The 22959-nt window shown below is 43.3% G+C and overlaps 1 protein-coding gene across 2 annotated transcripts in view; it reads right to left on the reverse strand.

Annotated features, from left to right (window-relative positions):
• The window catches only part of LOC147893584 (Tetratricopeptide repeat (TPR)-like superfamily protein), a 140856-nt gene that overhangs the window by 14607 nt on the left and 103290 nt on the right, over nt 1-22959 (reverse strand). For both annotated transcript variants that reach the window (XM_087385700.1, XM_087385699.1), the window contains exons 20-24: nt 11131-11227; nt 10679-10870; nt 10449-10559; nt 10090-10260; nt 9798-9956 (exon numbers count right to left, since the gene is read on the reverse strand). In XM_087385700.1, coding sequence (XP_087241826.1) covers nt 9798-9956; nt 10090-10260; nt 10449-10559; nt 10679-10870; nt 11131-11227 — 730 coding nt within the window. The remainder of the gene's footprint in view (nt 1-9797; nt 9957-10089; nt 10261-10448; nt 10560-10678; nt 10871-11130; nt 11228-22959) is intronic.

The following is a 22959-nucleotide window of genomic DNA, read 5'->3' on the forward strand; positions in this document are numbered from 1 at the left end:
TTTCTCTAAGCCTCTTCCTCCTCTCTACCTCCTCTCAGCCTCCTCCCAACCTCTTCCTCCTCTCAACCTCCTCCCAACCTCTTCCTCCTCTCAAACTCCTCTCAGCCTCCTCCTCTCAACCTCTTCCTCCTCCCAACCTCTTTATCTTTGCTTGCTCCCATTCTTTCTACAATGGTGAAGCATTCCCCTTCCCCTTGGCCAAAGCTATCAATTCAATCTTGTGTGGGTCGCGTTTTGAAAGACAACAGTGATATTTGGATCCCTCAAGAGTTTAGGTTAATGTCATGGGTCACAATGCAACCATCTGCAATAGGTCCATTCAAGGTTTCTAGAAAGGATAGAGCAAAGAAAGAGAAGCATTGGAAGGGTCGCATTGTTGGGTTTTGTAATACAAAAAAAGGACTTAAGGTAAAGGTTTAGCACATGTACATGGCTTGAGACATGAACTTGGATCCTACCAATCAAACTTGCTTTCCTTCAAATTGTATCTCTCTTTTACATTAACTTTTTTCATTTTCAGTTCAATTGTGTATTCTAATGATTGTATGTCAGCATGCGTTTTGAGAGAGGGTGTCTTATGGTGGTGATAGTAGAGGGGGAGGGGGGGAGGTATGGCGTCGTGGAATAAAGCCATATTGTTCTGGGTGCAGGCCATCATGTAAATATTCCTTTATCGGATCAACCACCATTTTGGTGATGATCTTGTATATTACCGGCATCAAAGTAATGGGCCTCCAATCGGCTAAAGACTCACAAATGGGCTTCTTGGGAAGAAGTTTAACCAACCCTTTCTTCCAAGCAGCCGGCATACATTGATTTTGCCAAACAGTATTAATCATTTGCAGCAAAGGCATTTTCAGCAAATCCCAAAATGCCAAGAAGAATTCCACCGTGAGACCATCCCAGCGATGAGATTTCCATCTACCACAGGATTTAACAGCATCATTTAGCTCTGAACTTGTTCAGTGAAAGGAGCTTCCAAATCCAAGGCTTGTGTCAGAGAGACAATTGGAATGACATACTGTAGTAATTTTCCCCTTGCTGTAATAACCTCTTGTGAGGGTAAATCTGCTTTTTCAAACTGAGAAGAAAAATGTCGAACACAAGCTGCAACAAGCTCTGCCTTGGAAGAAGTCCAAACTCCATCTGATTACAAAGCCCTGCAAATATTTTGAGAAGACCTTCTGTAATGCAGCCCTTTAAAGAAGGCTTCAGAGGAGCAGCCTTTATCCAAAAAGGCTCTCTGTCTTGCACGTGTTTCACATTTAGCTATTTTCCTATTATCATTGCATTGCGGATAATATTTTGCCTGACATAAAATCTGATTTTCCTGATAAGAAAGATTCTGAGGTGACTCAACTCTGTCAAAGACTGACACTCAGATTTTGCCTAAGCAACATTATCCCTCAAGGTCTTCATATAGCTTTTGCCATAACTACGAATGACAGGCTACAGCTTGCATTTGTGTAACAAAGGCTTCCCAAGCAAAATCAATACCAATGATAGCCTATGGAGATAGTGGCTGAACCGCATCTTTAACCAGATTCTCGTACGCTTCATTCTGCAAATAACTGTTGTTGACAAGGAGCAATCTTCTGTGAACAAGCCTATCATCAAGTATCTCATGGAGAGCAATCCTCAACCACAAAGGGGCATGATCTGAATGTGTGAACATGTAATCCACCCATAAATTGACACTGAGAGAATCATATTGCTGAGGATCAACTCTATACCATCTATCCAACTGAGCCTAATAAACAGATTGAGCATTATCTTGAAAGGTTAAACCAGGCAGCATAGGCTGTGATTCTTCCACAAATCAATAAGAGGGAGATGAGTCAATAAAGTAGACCAATGCAAACGCTCAAATGCTAACATATGAGTATGACCTGATGTGTTATCACATGGTTGAGGAGCATTATTAAAATCTCCACAAATAAATGCATGTTGTTTCCAGGGATAACTTTACATATCAGCCCAAATCAAACCTCTGCTACGAGAGGATTGTGGCATATTAACTGAAGCAAACTCAAAAACTTCCCTCTGTATAAGACATTGGATAATCAACCATCTACCTTGACTATCATTTAGAGCAACCACTGGCTGTAATTCATGTTTCACCAGGAAAACCACTCCTAAAAAGGTATGTTCTCCTACATAGAAGATATCATAGCCAGAAGAATGCCCATAATGACCAGCATACATATGCTGATTATGCTCCTGCACTGCAACTATATCAGGCTGCATTTGATGCAGATAACCCCAAACCAACTTCCATTTCCTGGGATCACAAAGACCCTGTACATTGAGAGTAAGACACTTTATGTATGACAGCATATTTACAAAGTATTTACATTTGAGAAGGCTTGAGAAAAGACAGAAGTATCCTTGGGATGCATATCAGCATGCATAGCATCTGGAGGCATTTAATGCAAGACTAGCGGGCATTGTGAAGCCATGTGCCCAAACTTTTTGCATTAAAAACAAGCTCCTGCAAATAAACCCCATTTCAGCTTGTAAAATGCACTGTCCATGGCAACATTGTTTACTGTGACAGAATATGAGTCTGGAGTGGGATTATCTGTACCCCACAAAATGCAAAATCTATTTGAGTTGCCATTCGGTCGTGGTGGACACACCACCTTTCCCAAAGAGGCTGCAATTTTTGGCAACAAAGAAGCAAGGCATTGAGGGAAGTCCACAACCTCTACCCACACAAGACAACTATGCCTGATCAAAGCCTGATAATCCCTGGTAGGCGAACAAGGGGAAACATGTACCATCTACTGGCCATAAAAAAGAGGAGAGTGCTCAAGTAGCATCTGCTTGTGCTGTTCATCCACCATAATCACTTCAAAGAAGCCCCTAGCTGCATAATGCACTTTACGAACAAAACAGCCCCCCAAAGTGCGTGTCAGCCAATTTCCAACATCCGCTGCAACCAACATCCTTCCTGGGAAAAAATAAGTACTGCATGCTTGGCATACTCACGCACCGGATTGACAATATCTTCTACTTCCACCATTATTCCAACTGTGGCAATAGGATCCTTCCAATCCTTGCGTGTATCATCAAAACCTTCATGCATCACATCATAAACTAACTGAGCCTCCAAAGAAACATGCCCGGGGTCGTCTTGACCCAAATTATGCTTTTGCCTTTTATTGTATGTCTTTATAGTAGTCATTGAAAAACTTGTAAAGCGAAAAAGGAGAGGTAGGAAAGGAAAAGAGCATTGAATAGGTTGAAGGTAAGAAAGAGGATAGTGACTGAAATAGAGCGTAGAACAAAGAGAAAGGAGCTAGTATTTACGAGATTGAAAAAGGCTAGAACAAAGAAAAATAAAGAAACGCTGACGGCATTAAAAGGGAACGAAGGAGGAAGAAAAAGGAGAAAAACGTAGAAAGGTTCACGACAAAGCTATGCAGAGGGGCCCGGGATGACCATATAGTACGTACAGAATCCATACAAATAGAGCAAAACAATACGGCAATGTACGAATTTTTTATGGGACCTGCATTAGAAAAATGAGGACAAGAAAGGGGGAGAAAAGCAGAGCAGATGCAGGACTTGGGCTCGTGGGCTGACGCGGGAACCGAAAAATGGGGCAGGAAGCCACGATAACTAGCACACGGGCTGGGCTAAAGCAGGTCCGCTCCTCTCCTCCTCACACACACACACACACACTCTTTTTGTGAAAATTTTGTAGCTTTATATTACAGAAGCACTATACCAAAAACGTGATGTGGAAAAATACATCACAAGAATATCTCAGTATAAGACAGATACATATCATGATCGATGTGCTTAGTTTGTAAGGAATCATAGAAAGATTACTGTAGAGAGTGCCTAAAGAAAGAAAAAGTGAAAAGGTTGGATCACCAAAGACTATGATTTCGATCCTTCCGTAGAGTCCAGAGTGCCCAATAGCAAACCCAAACAAAAAATAGATCAAATTCCTGTCTAGGTGGGTGTATCCAAAAGATCCAGAAAAACTTTCCAAAGGTAGCATTTGGAAAGAGAGCTCGCAAACACTGCCCAAGGAAACCAAAAAAATCACTAGTATGGGAGCAATGCCAAAGGAGATGAGGCACAATCTATCGTGGAGCCAAACATCTACGACAAACAACCGGAGCAATATTCCTGCGTGCTAAAAGTTGCCCAAATGGAAGAACTCCCTACAAAACCCGCCACAAGAAGACCTATTGTTGGAGCAAAATTTTGGAATTCCAAATCTGTCTCAATCTCTTCCGCCACAACTTGGCAGTGTGATTCATTCGCCAAAGCTGATTCGCCTTATGAGAAACCTGGTGAAGGCAAAAGCACTTTATATAAAGAAGAGACAGCAATATGTGATAGATTAAGAAATTGTCCAGTCTTGAAGGGGGTCCTCAAGCGTTAAAGCACACACTGTTTTTTAGTGAAAGATTTCTTTGTGGGAAACCTCAAAAGAGGTAAAAACCCACCAATAAGTACAAGGAAAAAGTTTTACAAGTAAAACCTCAGAGCAAAAGTCATGAGGCAGCCAAGTAAAAAGTTACTTATCAAGCTGGAGGAGAATCAAACACAACATCCTCCAGCTTCAGATTGTTGCTCTGTAAAAACTGATGCAGTGATGAAACTACACCATTAATAAAAACGAGCTGTTTTTTGCCCTTATGATTCTTCTTGATATAGGCTGGTACCTGGAATTTTTGAATCAAAGGGTCAAAAATCTGTTGTAACATGGGGTGGAAAGATTCCAGTAAAAAAGGTACTCCTGTATCCCTGACAGAAGAAAAATCTGGCACAGGCATCAAAGGCGTAGGAGCTAACTCAACATCCGTATCTTCCGATGATGAAGCTATATCCGATGAAATAGGTTTCTGCATTTGAGCTTCATTCAGAGGATCAATCTGAATAAGAGCAGGGGCAGTATCCTGAGAGATAGCATGCATAGCATCCTGTAATTTGCCCTCTGCAAGACAGGGATAGGCAGGCTGTCCTTTAAGAAGGGAGGCATTGAACATGTGCTCTTTTGGCTCACCAAGCGAGGCCCTTGTGCCACACACACCACACGCACACGCAAATGCACACATGTATACACACATCATCAGATCATGCTTACCAAACTCATATTGGCTTGTGGCACTCTACAATCCAATAGGCATCCTTGACATCCTCCCACCAATACACCAACTAGGTCGCTATACATAATGGATTATGGTATGATCAGGGGCCAAATTTTAGACTTTAGAGTTCGCCATGGACAAGCTACTCCTCTTGCATACCCATGTGGCATGACATCGCGTTGAATTGAACCCTGATTTGGATCTAAGAGACATACTAAGCTGCCTACCCCATTCATGAAGTATACTGTCATTCCACATAATTGGCTGCCTGTCAATCCTTCAACAGAGGAGGGAGGAACTCTCCGAAGGGTACTTCTGAAACTCGTCCAAGCCTTCAGAATTGCAACCATAAACAGGGAGAAAGGAGACCTAAGATGGGCTGAGGTTAAGATCCATCTAGTGCTGTCCATCCAATCTCCCCCTGAGGAGAGGCTGCAAGCTTGAATACCATGAATGAAGAAATTTTTCGAAGGCTCATCCCCAGGCATAAGTCCTCTAATCACAAACTTGCAAAGCAAGGCCCTGCATTGCAAGTCTGGATCTATGATGTTTAGACCTCCCTCATGTGTGGGAAGGATCAAGGTATCCCAAGCTACTCTAGCAATAGTGTTGGTAGTGCCATCGAGCCCGCTCCATAAAATATTCCTGATAGGCCTTGTGAGCTGAGTGATACAATCTTTGGAACTGCACAACTAGGAGCACACATACCAGGTTTTGGCCAGCAAAACCTGGTTCATAACCATCACTCTGGATGCAAGGTCCAGCCGAGCTAAACTCCAGAAAAGGAGTTTCCTCCTAATGCTCTCCCATACAGGAGCAAACTGCTACGAAAAAGAGATACCCAAACCGACCTGGCATCCTAGGTGTTTGATTGACACACCCCTTTGAATCCATGTGAAAGCCCCCCAATCTGGAGTGTCATCGTCATCACAGATCCAAAAGCCATTGGACTTGTTCCAATTGATGTGAGCACCTGCTCCAGTACAAAACAAATCCAAAGCTGTCCCTGAAGGAAGTGAGAGTCTAAGGAGAGGCCTCCAAGAAGATAGCAGTGTCATCCGCTAGCTCGTAATTCACAAGGTCCTCTTCCCATTTGAGCGGAAGTTTGAGCCCAAGAATCTCAGCTCGAGACCTAAGAAAAATGTTCATAGCCTCAGCCACAAAGAGGAAAAGAAAAGGGGCAAGAGGGCACCCTTGACAGACTGATCTGGAAATCTGAAACTTGTCTCCCCTAATCCCTCCTATGAGTAGCTAGCTGTGGACTGACTTGCTAAGACCCCTCTGATCCATGCATCTAAAAAACCAAAGTGATGAAGGATGCCCTCCAAGAAGTCCCAATCACCCTGTCATAGGCTTTTTCAAAGTCCAGGAGTAGAATTGCAAGCTTTTGACCACTCTTCATGGCCCACTCACTAGCTTCTCAGAAGGAGAATATATTATCAGAAATGCTTCTACCATGAACAAACCCTATCTACGTATCATGGGCTCCACTCCCGACTCCAAATTTCTGCAAGCCCCTTTTGGGATTAAATGTATAAGACCCTCTGGAAGTGAGCTAAGAATCTCGCCGGAGTCCCAAACGCCCTGTAGAGCTGAAATGATGTGATCCCCACTCATATTACAAAAGGTCAAGAAAAAGAAGGGTGTAAGCCCATCTAAACCTAGGTACTTACCCTTATGAAGGGCAAGAAGAGCAGTCCTGAATTCCAGATTGGTAAAAAAGACTCTCATATCTGGACTCACCAACCTAGGGATACACTGCCAAATGACCTATCTGGCATCATCTGCAGCAAGACCACCAGAATCTGATGAAAGAAGGGAGGCATAAAGATATGTAGCTATGCGCATGATGGCATCTGGATCTGACTGCAAAACTCCATCTGAGTCAATAAGCTAAGAGACACTCTCTACTATGTCTGGGGCCATGAGTAGATAAGAACTGCTTATTGACTCTACCTCCCCTCTGTATCCAGAAGGACTCTAGGGCATAAAACGCAAACTCTGCTCTCTGATCCCCACTCATATTCCAAAAGGTCAAGAAAAAGGAGGGTGTAAGCCCATCTGAACCTAGGTACTTACCCTTATGAAGGGCAAGAAGAGAAGTCCTTAATTCTAGGTTGGTAAAAAAGACTCATAACTCACCAACCTAGGGATACATTGCCAAATGACCTATCTGGCATCATCTGCAGCCAGACTACCAGAATCTGATGAAAGAAGGGAGGCATAAAAGTCTGTAGCTATGCGCATGACGGCATCTGGATCTGATTGCAAAACTCCATTTGAGTCAATAAGCTGAGAGACACTCTCTACTTTGTCTGGGGCAATGAGTAGACAAGAACTGCTAATTGACTCTACCTCCCCTCTATCCAGAAGGACTCTAGTGCATGAAAGGCAAACTCTGCTCTTTGATCCAACAAAATCTGTTGATGAGCCCTTGCTGTAGCAAGACGCTCCTGAATCCAAGCATCAAGTGGCCTCTTCTGCTCTTCCCTCAGCAAAGCTGCCAATTGGCAAATACCAATCTCTCGCCTGAGAATATCAGGTCTCCCAGTACTAACAACTAGGTGATAAAAGTCGCTAATATCAGAGAGGGTTGCTGCCATATGTGAAGGGGACGGCACTCCACCCTGCACTGAGAAACCCAAATCTGCAAAGCTACCTCTATGAGGTCCTCCTCTGCATAAAGGCTATCAAGAATCCTAATGCTGGCAGACCGTCCTCTCAAATGCGGCTCGGAAACCATAAGAACCATCGGAAAGTGATACGAAGTGGAAACCCTAGGGGCAATGCAAACTGATCCTCCTCTATCCAAGGCCCAATCATCAACATAAAATCGATCAATCCGTGCATGGATAGGCATCTACAGCTTCCTACTTGACCAAGAATACAGGAGTGATTGTGACTGAGAGTGAAAAGCATTGTCAAGCCAAACATCTCTACCATTGAAACTAAAGAGGAAGGCATCCCAAGCTGCCCTCTCCAAAGAATGGGTGCCGCCCTCTCTGCCCCCTTTCTATCATGTTGAAGTCCCCTCCTATGACCCATGAATCTGCAATGAGAGCCCAGGAGAGCAACTCCTTCCAAAACAGTACACGATCCCCTCTGTTGGAGGACATGAGGCACCAGAGGCAGGAGGCAACGGTACCAAAGGAGCACTCTGTCGAGGAGCGCCCTGTCGTGGAAGAGCGGTACCACCACCCTGCCGAGGTGGGGCGTAGGAGCAGGAGCCGTCCCACCCCCCTGTCGAGGTCGAAGGGGAGCTGCTGTACCAAAAGGCTTTTTGGGCCTTTTCTTCTTCCTGGGGCAATCCCTGGCAAAATGCCCAAGGGTTTTGCAAATCCTGCACTTGTCCTCTCTACCTGCGACCTCCACTCTCTGCCGAAAGAAAGATCCATCCGGGCACTGAAGCAAGATACGATCATCCGAAATGTTAGTGTAAGGATCCTAACTCTAGGGATGAATTTAGTCAAAGAAAACTAGCCATAACTTCATAACTTGCTTGTTTATAAATATGACTTCGCTACATGGTGCAACAAACACAATATTCATGTAAATCATGCCTTGCCATTCAATTTGTTATGGAAAAAGACCCCAAATGGAAATCAATGGGCTGTCAAAGTTTGGCTTTTTTTTGGGCGATCAACACATATTTTCCCAATTATTTTGAATGCAATGGTAATCTAGCTTTTGCCCCAACCCAAATGAGTGCCTAAGAAAAAACATTGTGTCCCGCGGCTTAGCCATGTATAAACTGGAACACCCAAACAGCAATACTAGAAGAAGATACCTTGGGATGATCTTGATACACATTCTAACTTGAGAGTTCATGGCAGCAAAGCATGTCAAGAAGCCCCCCTTATCAACCCATTCCGCCTCATTTCTCCCGATAAGTTCTGGTGGTGAATGAGTTCAGCAATAGTGAGCGTGGCTTGGCAGATCATCACTTGTACACTTAAGACAGCTTGTTTTGGGCAGTATTTCATATTATAAGATACCTATCCATTCATCTGTGGTTTTCAACTATCCAAAGAAAAGCAAAATTGTTCAACACCCATAATGTTGTCTAGAAAAACATAAAGGATTCTGACCTGGTCAGATAAGACCCCAGAAAAAGTTGTCATTGGGTCTTTTTCTACAATGCCCAAATAGCAAAGACAGTCAATAAAACTACTTGCTAAGTTTATCCCTAGTTGCTACGTCTAGCAGTACCTGCTAATCTATGCAACTCTCCTATTCAGAAAGAGATGCTCAGTTATACTGGCTTTGTTGCTCTGATACTAGAGCCAAAGCAAGAGTGTTGCAGCACAAAAGATCGTGTAGCCTTAGCAATATCTATGCTGGTAAACTCATTGGTCCTTCGTCCCCTTGCTATAATTGCCACCTCTGACATTATTTTACACAAACCCCTCCTGTTCTTACGGGGATGCAAGTTCCCTAGGCTCCACTTACAAGTTCAGCCATTGATGTGCTGCTACAACACCACAGTGAAGATTCTGTCCCAATAATTCAGGCAAATAAAGAGAAACAGGTTCCCACAACAATACTGAAAAAATTCACAACATATGAGGAACAACATTTTGAAGTATTGTCCCTCAGACGATAAGCATAGGCATTACGATTTCGTTACACATATATGAAGATAATCTAGCCTACCAAACATTAAGATGGGTAGAGATCCAGGCTTACTTGAAGAGTATGGCTCATGCGGACAATGCGATAGTGTAGACCTTTTGTTGTTTTATCTGCCTCATAGTATAAAATATTGTTGAGCAGTAAAGTGCCTGCCTCCCTAGCATGTAGCCAAAGAGGCCACAAAAGAGTAGATCTGCCTTCCAAGACAACACTCTGAATGCAAGTTGTCAAACAAGAGAGGCCATTTCAAATATAGGCTTTCTAAGATTCCAAAGAACCTCTTACTCTCATGAGTCTAATTCTAAATACAAAGGTCACATGACAAGGAAATAAAAAGAAATGCAACCTGTGGAAAAGCGTATATGGAACCATTGGCAAAATCTTGAGGATGGAGATTGTCTTTTATCCACTGCTTAGTTGTAGTAGAAGCCTCAAGGCAGCTAGGAAACTCTGCATCAAGATCTTCTGGATCTCCCACCATAAGTATGCCAGACTGGCTTGAGTGAAATTTTAAGTTCTGCTTGTTAATATATCAGTGCTAATTAGTATGAAGCATTCATACTCAAAAATCAAAATGTTCTTAAACACAATCACAATTTAATGTGACTATACTTTTTTCATCTGGAAATATTTGACATGCAACAAAATTAACAGCCATACACAGACTAAGAACGCTCACTAGTATTGGCCAAATGCAGTATACACCTTTATTGCAGAATCTGAGATGTTAGAGAGCTCCAGTACTACCCGATGTAGCTCGCCTGAGTTGACTTTACCTGGCATTCCATGTAAAGAGACCTCTAGCCGGGGTATATGCTGCAAACAAATTGTTTGAATTTGTACAGCGGCAGCTAAGAGAGAGGAAAACAGACCTTCGAGGTCTCAAAATCGCATACCTCAAGAACAAGACATGTCAAGGTCTCCAATTTGCATACCTCAAGAACAAGAAACTTGAGACGTTGATGAGGTGGATGAACATGGATATTGTTACTCCTGCCCCTCCCTTTCTTTTTCTTTGTGCCTTCAATTGTGAAATTCCGGTACCCTGTTACTACATCAGATAGAGTCCATTTTACACCTACTATGCGAATAATACCTTGTTCATATGGTACAACTTTTAATTGGGCCTGCATGGCAACCAGACATTGAAGTGATGTAATGACGAGGACAAAAAGGGTATTACATGAGCCCACTCCAACAGCACAATACTAAAGAAACGTTGTAGATATTCTGAGCTTTGAGATATGTTCCGCTGGTCCTTCCCTTAAGAATGCTGTACTAACAACATTCAGACTGAACTACCCGGCAACAAAGTGGTTGAGCTTCTAAGAGAGCATTACCATTTAAAGGATTCCATGACTACATTTCAAAGGATGCCCATACATACCAGATATATCTCCCCTGCCTGTAATGTAAATGACTCCTCAGCTACTTTCACAGATGGCTTTTGGTGTTCATCTGTGTGTTGGTGGTCTCCTGCATCCCTGTGCATTGGAGATAGGGAAAATACTTTTTTGAATTGAACATGTCCATCATCGATGTAATCACTGTAGAAATCAGCAAAATATTGATACCACCATGCAAACATAACAAGGTTGTAGAGAGCTATGGTGTAGTTAGGCCTCATTTTTCTATTACACGCTGCATAATAACATCACCAGGAAGTGAATTATCAGAGTTCCAAAAGAGAATGAACCTTTCACCCACCTACAAAGCTTCTACTATGTCCGTGAAAAAGTGCCTACCTTACACCTTGTATAGGGAAGCACAACGAGGAGAACCTCAATCAAACTAAGGTCCATGAAGAGCTCTTCTAGAGAGTGATTGCAATGGGAAAAGAAACATTCCCTTTCCAAAAAAGTAGAAAGAACAGAAAGAGGAGAGTGACAATAGTTACAGATTGATTGTTGACAAGGAATGCATCATTCTGGAAAAAACATTAAACATGGAAATTTTTACAGGCTGTACATACATGTGCCATGTGGCAGCAACAAATGCAAGCACCTCTCCAGATGATGGAAGACTTTTTATGTCGCAAGAGATATGGTCACCTTAATGTTGAAAGTTGGCAATATTGTATAGGCAAAACATGGTTCATGGGCTACTACAACTTCTTTAACAAACTAAGAAAACCTTACCAAGCCTGTTGCTATGGGAAGCAACATGTGGGTCCATTTCCAAAGGGCCCCAAACATAAGGCTTGGAATTGGTGAGTGCATGTGCATATATAGTTGCACCACCCTTCGAGTCTGGTCTCTGGGCGCTGCTATTTACTTCATCACATTTATTGATGATTTCTTCTGAAAAGACTTGGTGCACATGGCGGCCCACAAGTAAGAAGCTTTGTGTTACTTAAACTATTAAGGTGCAAGCGGAGAATCAGATTGGTAAGAGGATTAAATTCCTTGAGTCAGATATGGTGAAGAATTACTTAATGACTTTTGCAAGATGAAGAGGCACCATACAGCAGACTATATCCCTCAGCAAAATGGGTGGCTGACAAGAAAATATAGCAATACTAGAACACGTGTGCAATGTTAAGTGCCAAAATAATGGGTGCTGAAGCTGCAAACACCATTGTTTAATTGATGTATAGAGAACCCACTAAGGCTATGAAAAGGATATGACACCTGCCGAAGCATTTACAGGCATAAAGCCAACTTTAAAACACCTTATGTTTGAAATTTGAATGCACTCCTTCTGTGCATGTTCCAAATGAGAAGAGGAAATAATTCTCTAAAATGCATTTTGTTGGTTCTAGAGAAGAGCCAAAAGCATACAAATTGTATGCTATGCAGAGGGAAAGCTCATAACTAGAAGGGATGTTATATTTGATAATTCTCAGACCGACATAGAAAAAACAGAAGTCACTCATTGTGTAGATTGAGGGCGAAGATGAACAGCTAGACATATAGGTTCAATAGCCCATGCACGTGGATAAAGGCAAGATTGTGGATAAAGGAAAGGAGGAGGGCGAAGATGAGTCTCCCCTCTCCACGCCTGACATACATTGGCAGTGGATCTTATGAAAGAAAAGAACTTCCCACGACAGTTAGTGAATGACAAATTTGGGACTTATGCATTATTTTTTGAGTATCGAAGTGTGGCAGCTTCAAGATAAGGGCATCTTCTCACAGATTACACATCTAAAAGGATATTTTGGACAGGTCTAACATGGGAGAATGTAAGCCTCTGAGAACTCGTATGAATGGTGTGACAACTTGATAGTTCTAATAGTTCAGCTTAATTGGATGCCACTTTGTATAGGCAGACAGCCTTATATATTAAACTACAACCAAGCTTAACACATAGCATATGCATGAGTCAATTTTTCACACACCCCCAAAGGGCCCTCATGGCACTTTGATGCACATGACTAACTACGCCGCTTTCATTCTCAGCAAGATTAATTGTTATTATCCTTTGGATGTTTGGTCTATCACATGAGTTCTCGATAATAGTTTCTTTCCAGGGGGAAAAACGAATTTCTTACTAGCTTGAGTTGATGGTTAAAAGCAATAAGTTGTCAGCTGTTTTCGGAGAGGCGCGCATCTTGGAAAGAAAGAAGATGGAAATTGTTTGTCTTCTGTTTGCTTCAGCTTTATCTGTAGCATACTAGATAAGAAAAGGAAATAGCTGCAAGTTGTCTCTAGAGAGGATTTGTAAGCAGATTGAGCTATGCTATGGTAAACTTCAGTTATACAAAATATCTTCTTAGTCCTCATCATTCGTAATAGTTCTTTATCCAGGTGGATGGGAATAATCAGTTCCATTTCTTTCAAGAAATTCGACAAATCCCCCCTTCGAAATCCCAGCAGTGAATCCTTTGATGAATTCAATGCAGTAACAGGTGCCATTACTACATCAGCCAAACCAATATATTCCAATGCATTCCTAGTGCAACTGTACGATTGGAGCGACAGAGGAGGTGCTACAGCAATAGGGCTGAGGACTGATTCTGGAATTGCTAAAACCAGCCCATAATTGTTGCGAACAGTCCAAGAAAGGGCAGCAGCAAATTGCGAATGCTTTTGGGTCACACTGTTTTGCTGAATTTTGGGGCGCCTAAAACATAATTAGCACCAGAGTATTTATCACTAGAGTATTTATGGCCTTGACTTGAGGGTGAAGGAAGCTAACAGCTGATCATGGCTTAATAAGCTAAAGTGGGGCCTACTTTTATTCAAACGATTCTAGAAAAGTTTAGCTTGTTTCAAAATTACCTCCAACATTAAGCTTTCCCTCTTGCATACTTTCAGCTTTCTTCTCAAGCCATGGCCTGACAAGGAACTGATCTTAATCAGCCACCTAGTTCTCCAACGCAACAATCCCTCAGATGGCAGCCACTAGGACAACCCCAAATTAGCCAGCTCCAGTTGATCCTGTGACTCCTTTTACCCAATCCTAACCTTAGCAGATCTTATAACTCAGGTGACCAATCCTCAACATCTTGCAAGTTCCTTTTCTCCCAAAACCTATCATGGGGTAAGAGAGTGTGGCGAAGTTCAAATCAAGAGTGACAAAACCATTGGACAGATTCCTTGATTTGCACCAACTCTCACATGCTGGTAATTAGTCAGGTGCAAATCTATTTGCAGAGAACACTTGGTAGAGGACTTATTTGGTATGAATTTCACAAAATTTTAAAGGCAGCTTTCATTTTGGGAAAACCAAATGGAATATTATAGAAGGCTTCACGGTTTGAACATAGGCTGGGCACAGGCCACGCCCCCCAATAAAATAGTGATCCAAGGATGATTGGTACGTTTGATGATGATGTTGTAGGAGTTTAATTTTTAAATCATACACCCCCCCCCCTTCTCCCCGAGCGCAGCCACTATGACAGCAACCCCCAAATAAACCAGCTCTGCTCATCCTACGATTCCTTTTACTCATTCCTACACCCAGCAGATCCAACAATCCATGTATGATTTGCAAGTATGCCTTGCAGCTCTCAGGTGAAACAAGCTCAGCATCTATACTTTTTCGTTTGCCTGTTTTCCTAAATTCATTAGTAGCCTATTAGAGGTGTGATAGGCACCTCTCTCTCTCTCTCTCTCTCTCTCTCTCTCTCTCTCTCTGCTCCTCCCGCTTGCCGCCTCTACTTGCCTGCCTCGGCTCCTCCCGCTTCCCTCCTGCTGCTCCGCCTGCCTCTGTTCCGCCTGCCTCGCTGCCTGCTGTGCAGCTCCTCCACCCCTGGTCCGCCTCTGCCCCTGCCCACTTAGCCCTGCCTGTCCTACCCTGGCCTAGCTTGACCAACTAGGAACCCCTAGTTAGGCTGAACCCCCAGCTCAACTAGGGGGTTAGCTCAGCCAGGAAGTAACAGGAGATATGTGACAGATTGCGGAGAGAGAGAGAGCAAAAGAGTGAGAGCTTGAGAGCTGAGTTGCAATAGAAGAGTGTGAAAGAGTACAACTCAAAGAGTGAGAGATAAGGTTTTGTCCTAGTGACAAAACCTTAGTAGTCACTAACCATAGTTAGTGAACTAACTGCGGTTAGGGGCAAAAACCTCTTAAAGAGGGAAAAGTGCCCCTAACTAGCTTATTAAATTACATTGGTCACTGCTGAATTATATCTATAATTCTAACACCCCCCTGCACTGCCAATGTCATGTACAAGGTTGATCAATCACCAAACGGATATAAGTTCAGGGCACTGCGAAATGCCTCAAACTTTTCACGATGTAGTGCTTTGGTGAAAATATCTGCAACGTTGTCATGTGTGGACACAAAGATCATACTGATCTCTCCTGCATGCAACTTCTCTCTGACGTAGTGATAGTGAACCTCAATGTGCTTCGTGCGAGCATGAAACACTGGATTCTTTGCCATTGCAATGGCACTCTGACTATCAGTGAGAATTGGAGAAGGACCCTCCAAAGACACATGAAGATCAGCAAATAGACGTCGCAGCCAGACACATTCAACTGTTGCTGTGAAAGCTGCCCTGTACTCAGCTTCACATGATGAGGTAGCCACTGTAGATTGTTTCTTGCTTAGCCAGGAAATGCAAGATTTACCCAAAAAGAAACAATTGCCACTAGTGGACTGCCTAGTGTCATAATCGCCAGCCCAATATGAATCACTGTAGGCATGCATCTGCAAGTCACCCCCCCTGGGAAATAGCAAGCCAAAAGACTTCGTGCCCTGCAAATAACGGAAGATGCGCTTAACTGCCTGCCAATGCGTGCATGTACTTGCTCACCTGAGAATACAAACTGAATATCAGGTCTAGTGTTGCAGAGATATATGAGGCATCCAACAGCCTGACTGTAAAGTGTGGCATCAACTAATTCTCCTGCATCATGCATTGTGAGTTTCAGCCCCGGCTCCATGGGAGTGGCTATGGGTTTACAATCATGCATGTTAAATCTGTCCAAGAGTTTCTGCACATACTTGGACTGAGACATAACAGTGCCACGTCTCTCATGAGAGAACTGGATCCCCAAATAAAAGTGAAGCAGCCCCAAATCTGACATGTCAAAGTTGGTCTGTAAATCAGCTTTGAAATCTGCAATTTTGTCTTCATTGGACCCTGTGAGCAGTAAGTCATTGACATAAAGAAGGATGACTAAAATTCCCCCCCCATCCAGCTTGATGTAGAGGGTGCTCTCAGTAGGACTATTGTGCAGCCCCTTGCTGGTCAAAAAGGCATGAATCTTGGCATACCATGCACGAGGGGCCTGTTTCAGCCCATACAAAGCTTTGTGTAGCTTGCATACCTGAAGTGCATTTGCTGTAATTTCAAAGCCTGGAGGTTGTTTGACATACACCTCGTCCGGCAAGTCTATATTTAAGAAGGCTGTTTTTATGTCCAACTGATGAACATTCCACTCAAAATGTGCAGCCATTGCAATAACTGATCGGATGGTGGTCATCCAGGATGTAGGAGCGAATGTCTCCTCATAATCTATGCCCTTTTTCTGAGCATAGCCTTTAGCAACCAGCCTTGCCTTAAATCTGTCAATGGAGCCGTCTGACTTCCGTTTGACCTTGAAAACCCATCGTGTGCCAATGGCATGTTTACCTGGTGGCAAGTCTACAACATCCCAAGTCTGATTTTTTTCAATGGACTGCAACTCATCGTGCATGGCATTCATCCAATGCACATTGTCCTTTGCCTCTTCGAATGTGGCAAGCTCCTTCTCATCAAGAAGAGTACCTGCATATGCTGATTCCACTGAATTAGCACCTTCCATGTGCCTTGCTGCACTGCGAGTCCTGCCAGGTAACGGAGCATCAATTTTACTCTCCCTGAGAGTTTGTAACAGCCAGTTTGGGACTGTTTTTGCTGCATGTATGTCTGCAATTTCTTGCTGCACCACCTATTCCACTGCCTGTGGAGGTGGCAAAACATCCTGTGGCAGAACTAAAGCATCGGGAGGCGGCTGTAAATTCTGATTTGCATCAGAAATATCAGCAGGGGAACCCAAGGCAATGGGTAGCAACCCCTCAAAGACATCCTCTGAAGAAGAAGGCATTTGAAATTCAGCCTAAGTGTGAGCTGAATTTTCTGCAAATATCACATCTCTACTGACTATGATCTTGCGTGTAGCAGGATTGTAGAGACGGTACCCCTTGCTTTCTGCACTGTACCCAACAAATATGCACTTAATGGCTTTATCTGACAACTTGTGCCTAAATTCAACTGGCACATGAGCATAAGCAAGGCATCCAAAGACTCGGAAATGATCCACTGAAGGCTTTCTCCCATTCTAGACCTCATAGGGAGTTTTTGTTTTTAAAGCCTTAGTGGGAGCCCGATTCAAAATGTAAGTGGCACACATCAGATCCTCAAGCCAGAATTTGTGAGGCATGTGTTTGCTTTTCAGCATACATCTGTCCATCTCCATGAGAGTTCTATTTTTCCTCTCAGCTTTGCCATTTTACTGAGAGGTCAGCCTCACTGTGAGCTGATGCACAATACCCTTGCTTTTTAGAAAAGCATCAAAATCTGCAGACAAGTATTCCCCACCTCTATTTGTGCGCAATGTCTGTATCTTGATTCCGGTTTCAATTTCAACCATGGTTGAAAAGTGTTTAAACACCATGAACACTTCTGATTTGCGCTTCAGCCCAGAGACCCAAGTGAAATTAAAGTAATCATCAATAAAGGTAACGAAGTAGAGATGACCACCCAATGATGGAGTCCTCATGGGACCACAGACATCACTGTGTATAAGCTGTAATTTGCGGACAGCTTTAACTGAACCATCCTTTTTGAAGGGGAATCTATGCATCTTGCCTAAAATGCACCCTTCACAGGCATGTGGAGGAGGCATCTCAAGAGGTGGCAATGCATCAACCATAGAATGCTTCTGAAGTGTCATCAAGCTGTTGTAATACATGTGGCCATATCGGGCATGCCATAATTCTGCATTCTGCATGGTAGCAGTAGGGGTAGAAACTGCGAGAGCATGGGCTGCTCTTTTCTCAAAAAGATCAAGCTGAAAAAGCCCACGCAGCAGAATACCAGATAATCTTAAGGCATAATCATCTTCCCTGTCTCGGACAGCACCTTTGTCATCCTCAAAGATGACCTGAAATCTAGCTCTGTTAAGAGTGGACACTGAAAGAAGATTTTTGGTGATACCAGGCACATATAAGACATCTGAAAGTCTGAAAATTGAGCCATCAATGGCAGTAAGCTCAACATCTCCTGTGCCACGTACTGAATATGATGAGTTATTGGCACAAGTGACTTTCTTACCAACGGGAGATGGATGCAAGGAAGTAAAAAGATACTTCCTAGAAGTGATGTGCTTGGATGCACCGCTGTCAAAATACCAAGTGTTCAGTGTTTCATTGACATTGAAAGCAGATGCATCCGTAGAAGAGTCATAACTGCAAGTCAAAAATGCATATGTATCATCATTACAAGTGGCTGTACTATCCCGAGCATCTGGAGCAACCAGCCTAGAATCTGAAATGCAAGATAAAAAGGCATAATCCTGTCCAACAAAGTTGGCTGCAGCATCCCCACTGTCAGATGCATGAGGAGCTGAATCTGAAACAGCCATACAGGAGCTGTTTTTCTTCTCTTTTGCAAGCCTTTTCTTGCATTCTGCAATGTGACGACCTGGCTTTTTGCAGTAGTGACAAAAACCCTTCTTCTTGGGCTTACTTGCATCATTTTTAGCCTTTTGTGAAGGCTGTCCTGACCCACTGGAAGGCTGATTTACTGATGTCTTTGCCTGTCCCTCTGTTTTTTATTTAAACTTTGAGAGCATAGCTTGTTCACCTGCACGTGAAGCCAAGTTTTTCCTGGTCTGCTCTTCCTGAAGCAGAAGTCCTATCAACTCATGAAAAGTGAGAGGATTTGCACCCCCCCTCGATGATAGGTTCAGCGAGGTATGAAAGCTGAGATAAGACTCAGGAAGAGGATTCAGAGTGGTTGTAATCATCTCTGAATCAGGAATAATCTCATCTATGTTTAATAATTGCTCTCTGAGATCTTGTAGCTTTGTGAGGTGGACTGACATGGAGTCACCCTCTTCCATATGTGTATTACTTAACTCTCTTTTCAAGAAAGATACCCTTGCATCATTCTGGGCTGCATACATGCTTTCTAAAATATCCCACGCTGCCTTCGAGGTCTTACACGATCAGATATGCGGAATGATAAATCTTTTCAATGAAAGAGAGATGCATGACAAAGCTAAGGCATCCCGTGAATCCCATCTCTTCTGCTCTGGAGTAGTGGCTATAGCTGCACCAACAACTTGTTCTGCAACTGCACCCTGTGCACGACCTCTTCCACCTCCTTGCTGAGGAGGGGTATTAGGTGCCATACCTGCTGGTCGGATCTCACCCCCATTCAAATAATCCCATAAATTGCGAGAAATCAGAATATTGCGTACCATAAAACTCCAGAGGGAGTAGTTGGTACCATCCAACTTGTCTTTCTGTGAAAGACCACCGAACTGGAAGTCATTTTGATTTTGCTGGGCCATATCTGAGAAAGAGATTTAAGCAGATACAAAACTGAATTCCCTTACTGGGAATGAAATGCACAAGTCCCAAAAAACACAGCCAAGCACTGGCTGTAAATGCAACTCAGATTTCTGTACTTGCACTGTCAGAAATCTGTCCAAGCATCAAAAACTCTCTAGAGTCTGCCAAAAGTGCTGCAAAACACTTCAAGAAAGGCAGTATGAACTGAAAACTCTAGAAATTGCTCTCCGAACACAAAAGCCCCAAAATAGGCCTGAAATTGCAACCGGAAAGGGGCAAATTGATCAAAAGCCCCAAATGTTGCAAGAATTGCGCTCTGTCTGCAAAAGCCCCAAATTTCACTGCGAAATTGCAGTGTAATTACAAAATCCCCAAATTTCTTCAAGAAATTGTACTGCAAAACTGAGCCCCAAATTTTGAGCTTGAAATTGCAACCAGAAAGGGACAGAAGTACAGAAAGCCCCAAATTTTGCAATTTCAGCAGAAAGCCCCAAATTTTTGGCTAAACGTCTGAATCTGCCTGCAATGTCTGCTTCACAAGCAACAATGAACCCGAAAATACCCAAATGGCTGCAAAGATCTGCAAATGTCTGCACAAATACCACCAGATCTACTGGTATGGTGACTGTACGACAGGGTACTGATTAGAATGTACGGATGTACAACAGAGTATGGATCAACGGGTACAGTTGTATGGACGAACAAAGTACGGATTAGCGGGTACAATTGTACGGTGCAGAAACGTATGAGGACCTGTACGAAAGCATGGCCTGTACGGAAGCAGGGACGACGACCTGCTGTACGGCTTGTATGCGCAGGTACGGACGGTGACAACGAACTGTACGGATGGTGATAGCGAACCGTACGTGCAGGTACGGAACAGTACGGCGAACCGTACAGTCTGGCGACGGAGTGTACGGCACTTGTACGGACAAATGACCCTTGTACGGACGACGAGCTGTACGACGACCACGCAGGTACTGAAGGTACAGACGCAGCAGGAGCAGTACGGCAAGGTACGGTACGGCAGGTATGGTACAGCAGGGTACTGAAGGTACGAAAGGTAGCAGCAGGAGCGTGGGCTGTAGGCTGGAGCTGAACGGGGAAGAAGCAGGGAGCAGGATCAATTGCTCTGATACCAAATGTGAGAGATTGCGAAGAGAGAGAGAGCAAGAGAGTGAGAGCTTGAGAGCTGAGTTGCAATAGAAGAGTGTTAAAGAGTACAACTCAAAGAGTGAGAGATAAGGTTTTGTCCTAGTGACAAAACCTTAGTAGTCATAACCATAGTTAGTGAACTAACTGCGGTTAGGGGGAAAAACCTCTTAAAGAGGGAAAAGTGCCCCTAACTAGCTTATTAAATTACATTGGTCACTGCTGAATTATATCTATAATTCTAACAAGATATGGCCAGCAAAGAATGGCCCAGCCTTACCCTCCTCTTCAAAATCACCCTCTACTCCAGCAACCACCAATAGCAAAGCCCGATACACCACAGTTGCAACCAGGACGCCTTCCCCGTATGCGCATATCAATGAACGAGCTGGTCTTTTTGACCAACCCATTATTAGGTATCATGAACATATTTTCTTCCGATAGGATCAAGTGAGAGAGCTGAAGATGCAACTGGCGGATGCCATACCTAGAATTAAGTTTTGGAAGGACCTGGTAAGAAGGAAGGCATTGACGAGGTTGTGAAGTCATGTAATGCTTCCCCCCCAACTAGTCTCTAGAGATCTAGTTCAAACAGAAGTGCAGACAGCCAAGCAAGAAGTGATTGTGGAGTTTGATGCAAAGGTCAACAAAGCTGATATTCAAGAAGAGATTAAAGAACATGCAGCTAGAAAGGATAATGCTTTGAAAAACAGAGTTGGGGGGCTTCCAAATGAATGGTATAAAGAAGAGGAATCATTAAGTGATACCTTTGCACATGTCAAAGCAGCCATGCCTACTATTGATTGGACAGCTGATGCAAATGACAATCCTGAGAATCCTGATGATGATGGTTGTGAAGCTTGAGCACTCCCAATAGGTAGGCATAATGGTCATGCTATCATTACATTAACTCACGCGACCTACGTACAAAAGTACTACGACAATCTCATAAGCTGAAAGGGACTAAGATATGGATAGCCAAGAACTCACAAGAGCTCAGCTGAAGGATAAGGCAAAAGAATTAGCAAAGGTTCGGGCTGCGAGGAAGGACGGTAAATGGGCAGTCTATCGTGAAAGAGTTTAAATCCAAACCAAAAAACTCTCAGTCTTAAACTGATGTATGGCCAGCTATATCTACGTATGTTTTATCTAGGTTGTCGTGTAGGTACTTTAAATAAAATGGAGCTGCCTTTGCACTCCTTGGGAGCTGCCCTAAGCTGATGTACTAGTTGGTTTTCACGTTGTCCCATAGACCTTTCTCATGATGCTTTCGGTTTTTGATCTCATAAGTTCCTCTAGCCTTATGCAAACTTCTTTAGCCTTCAAGCTAGATGGCACTCATGCCGTACGCACTCTTGACACAAGCGCCAATAAAGCCCATATATTCAGACAATCCAATCAACTGAAAGGTAAGAAAGTGTGGATAGAAGAGCAGCTCACTCGATCCCAAATGAACCAAAAGCAAGTGTGTTAGCAAAGGTAAAGGCAGCCCAAAAGGAGGGAAAGTGGGCAGTTTATTGTGAAGGCAAGGCCCTCAGAAAAGAGTTCAAATCTAAACGATTTTCAGTCTCTAGCTGATGTAGCTCTAGAGTAGCAGTATTTTCCTTTTTGTTTTTGCGTCATGGGTGTGGATGTCCACTCGAGTGACACCCTTAGCCTTATTGTATCTCGTTTCTTTAGTCTCATAGACCTTCCAGTCTTCCGCAAACTTTAATATATACTCCCCATCCCCCCCCCTCCCCCCCTCCTACAGCCCGCCCCGCGGGGGCCATTCCCAAAATTGATATGGGAAACCTCAGCATGTCATCTCACATATTCCATATCAAGACTAGGTGAGAGGTCAAGGTCACACAACATAATCATGGGTTGAAGCTCTACACCCTATGTGATATGCAATAGGTAAAGAAAGAGAAGCATGTACTCATCACGAGATACCCTCCATACTATGAGGTCAGGGAGAGTGTGTGCAAAAGTTCAGACCGGAAGCTTTCCAAAAATCTGGGAAGTGTGAGTACTGCTGCTTTCAGGAAAGCCACAATGTAGATGAGTCTGTTGCTTATTTTCAATGCATGCATGTGTTTACTAGTGTGTACATACTTAAACAAAGTGCA

Source organism: Dipteris shenzhenensis, chromosome 15 (genome assembly GCF_047967505.1).
Source record: "Dipteris shenzhenensis isolate YYH24624 ecotype China chromosome 15, Dip_SZ_1.0, whole genome shotgun sequence".
Lineage (NCBI taxonomy): Eukaryota > Viridiplantae > Streptophyta > Polypodiopsida > Gleicheniales > Dipteridaceae > Dipteris > Dipteris shenzhenensis.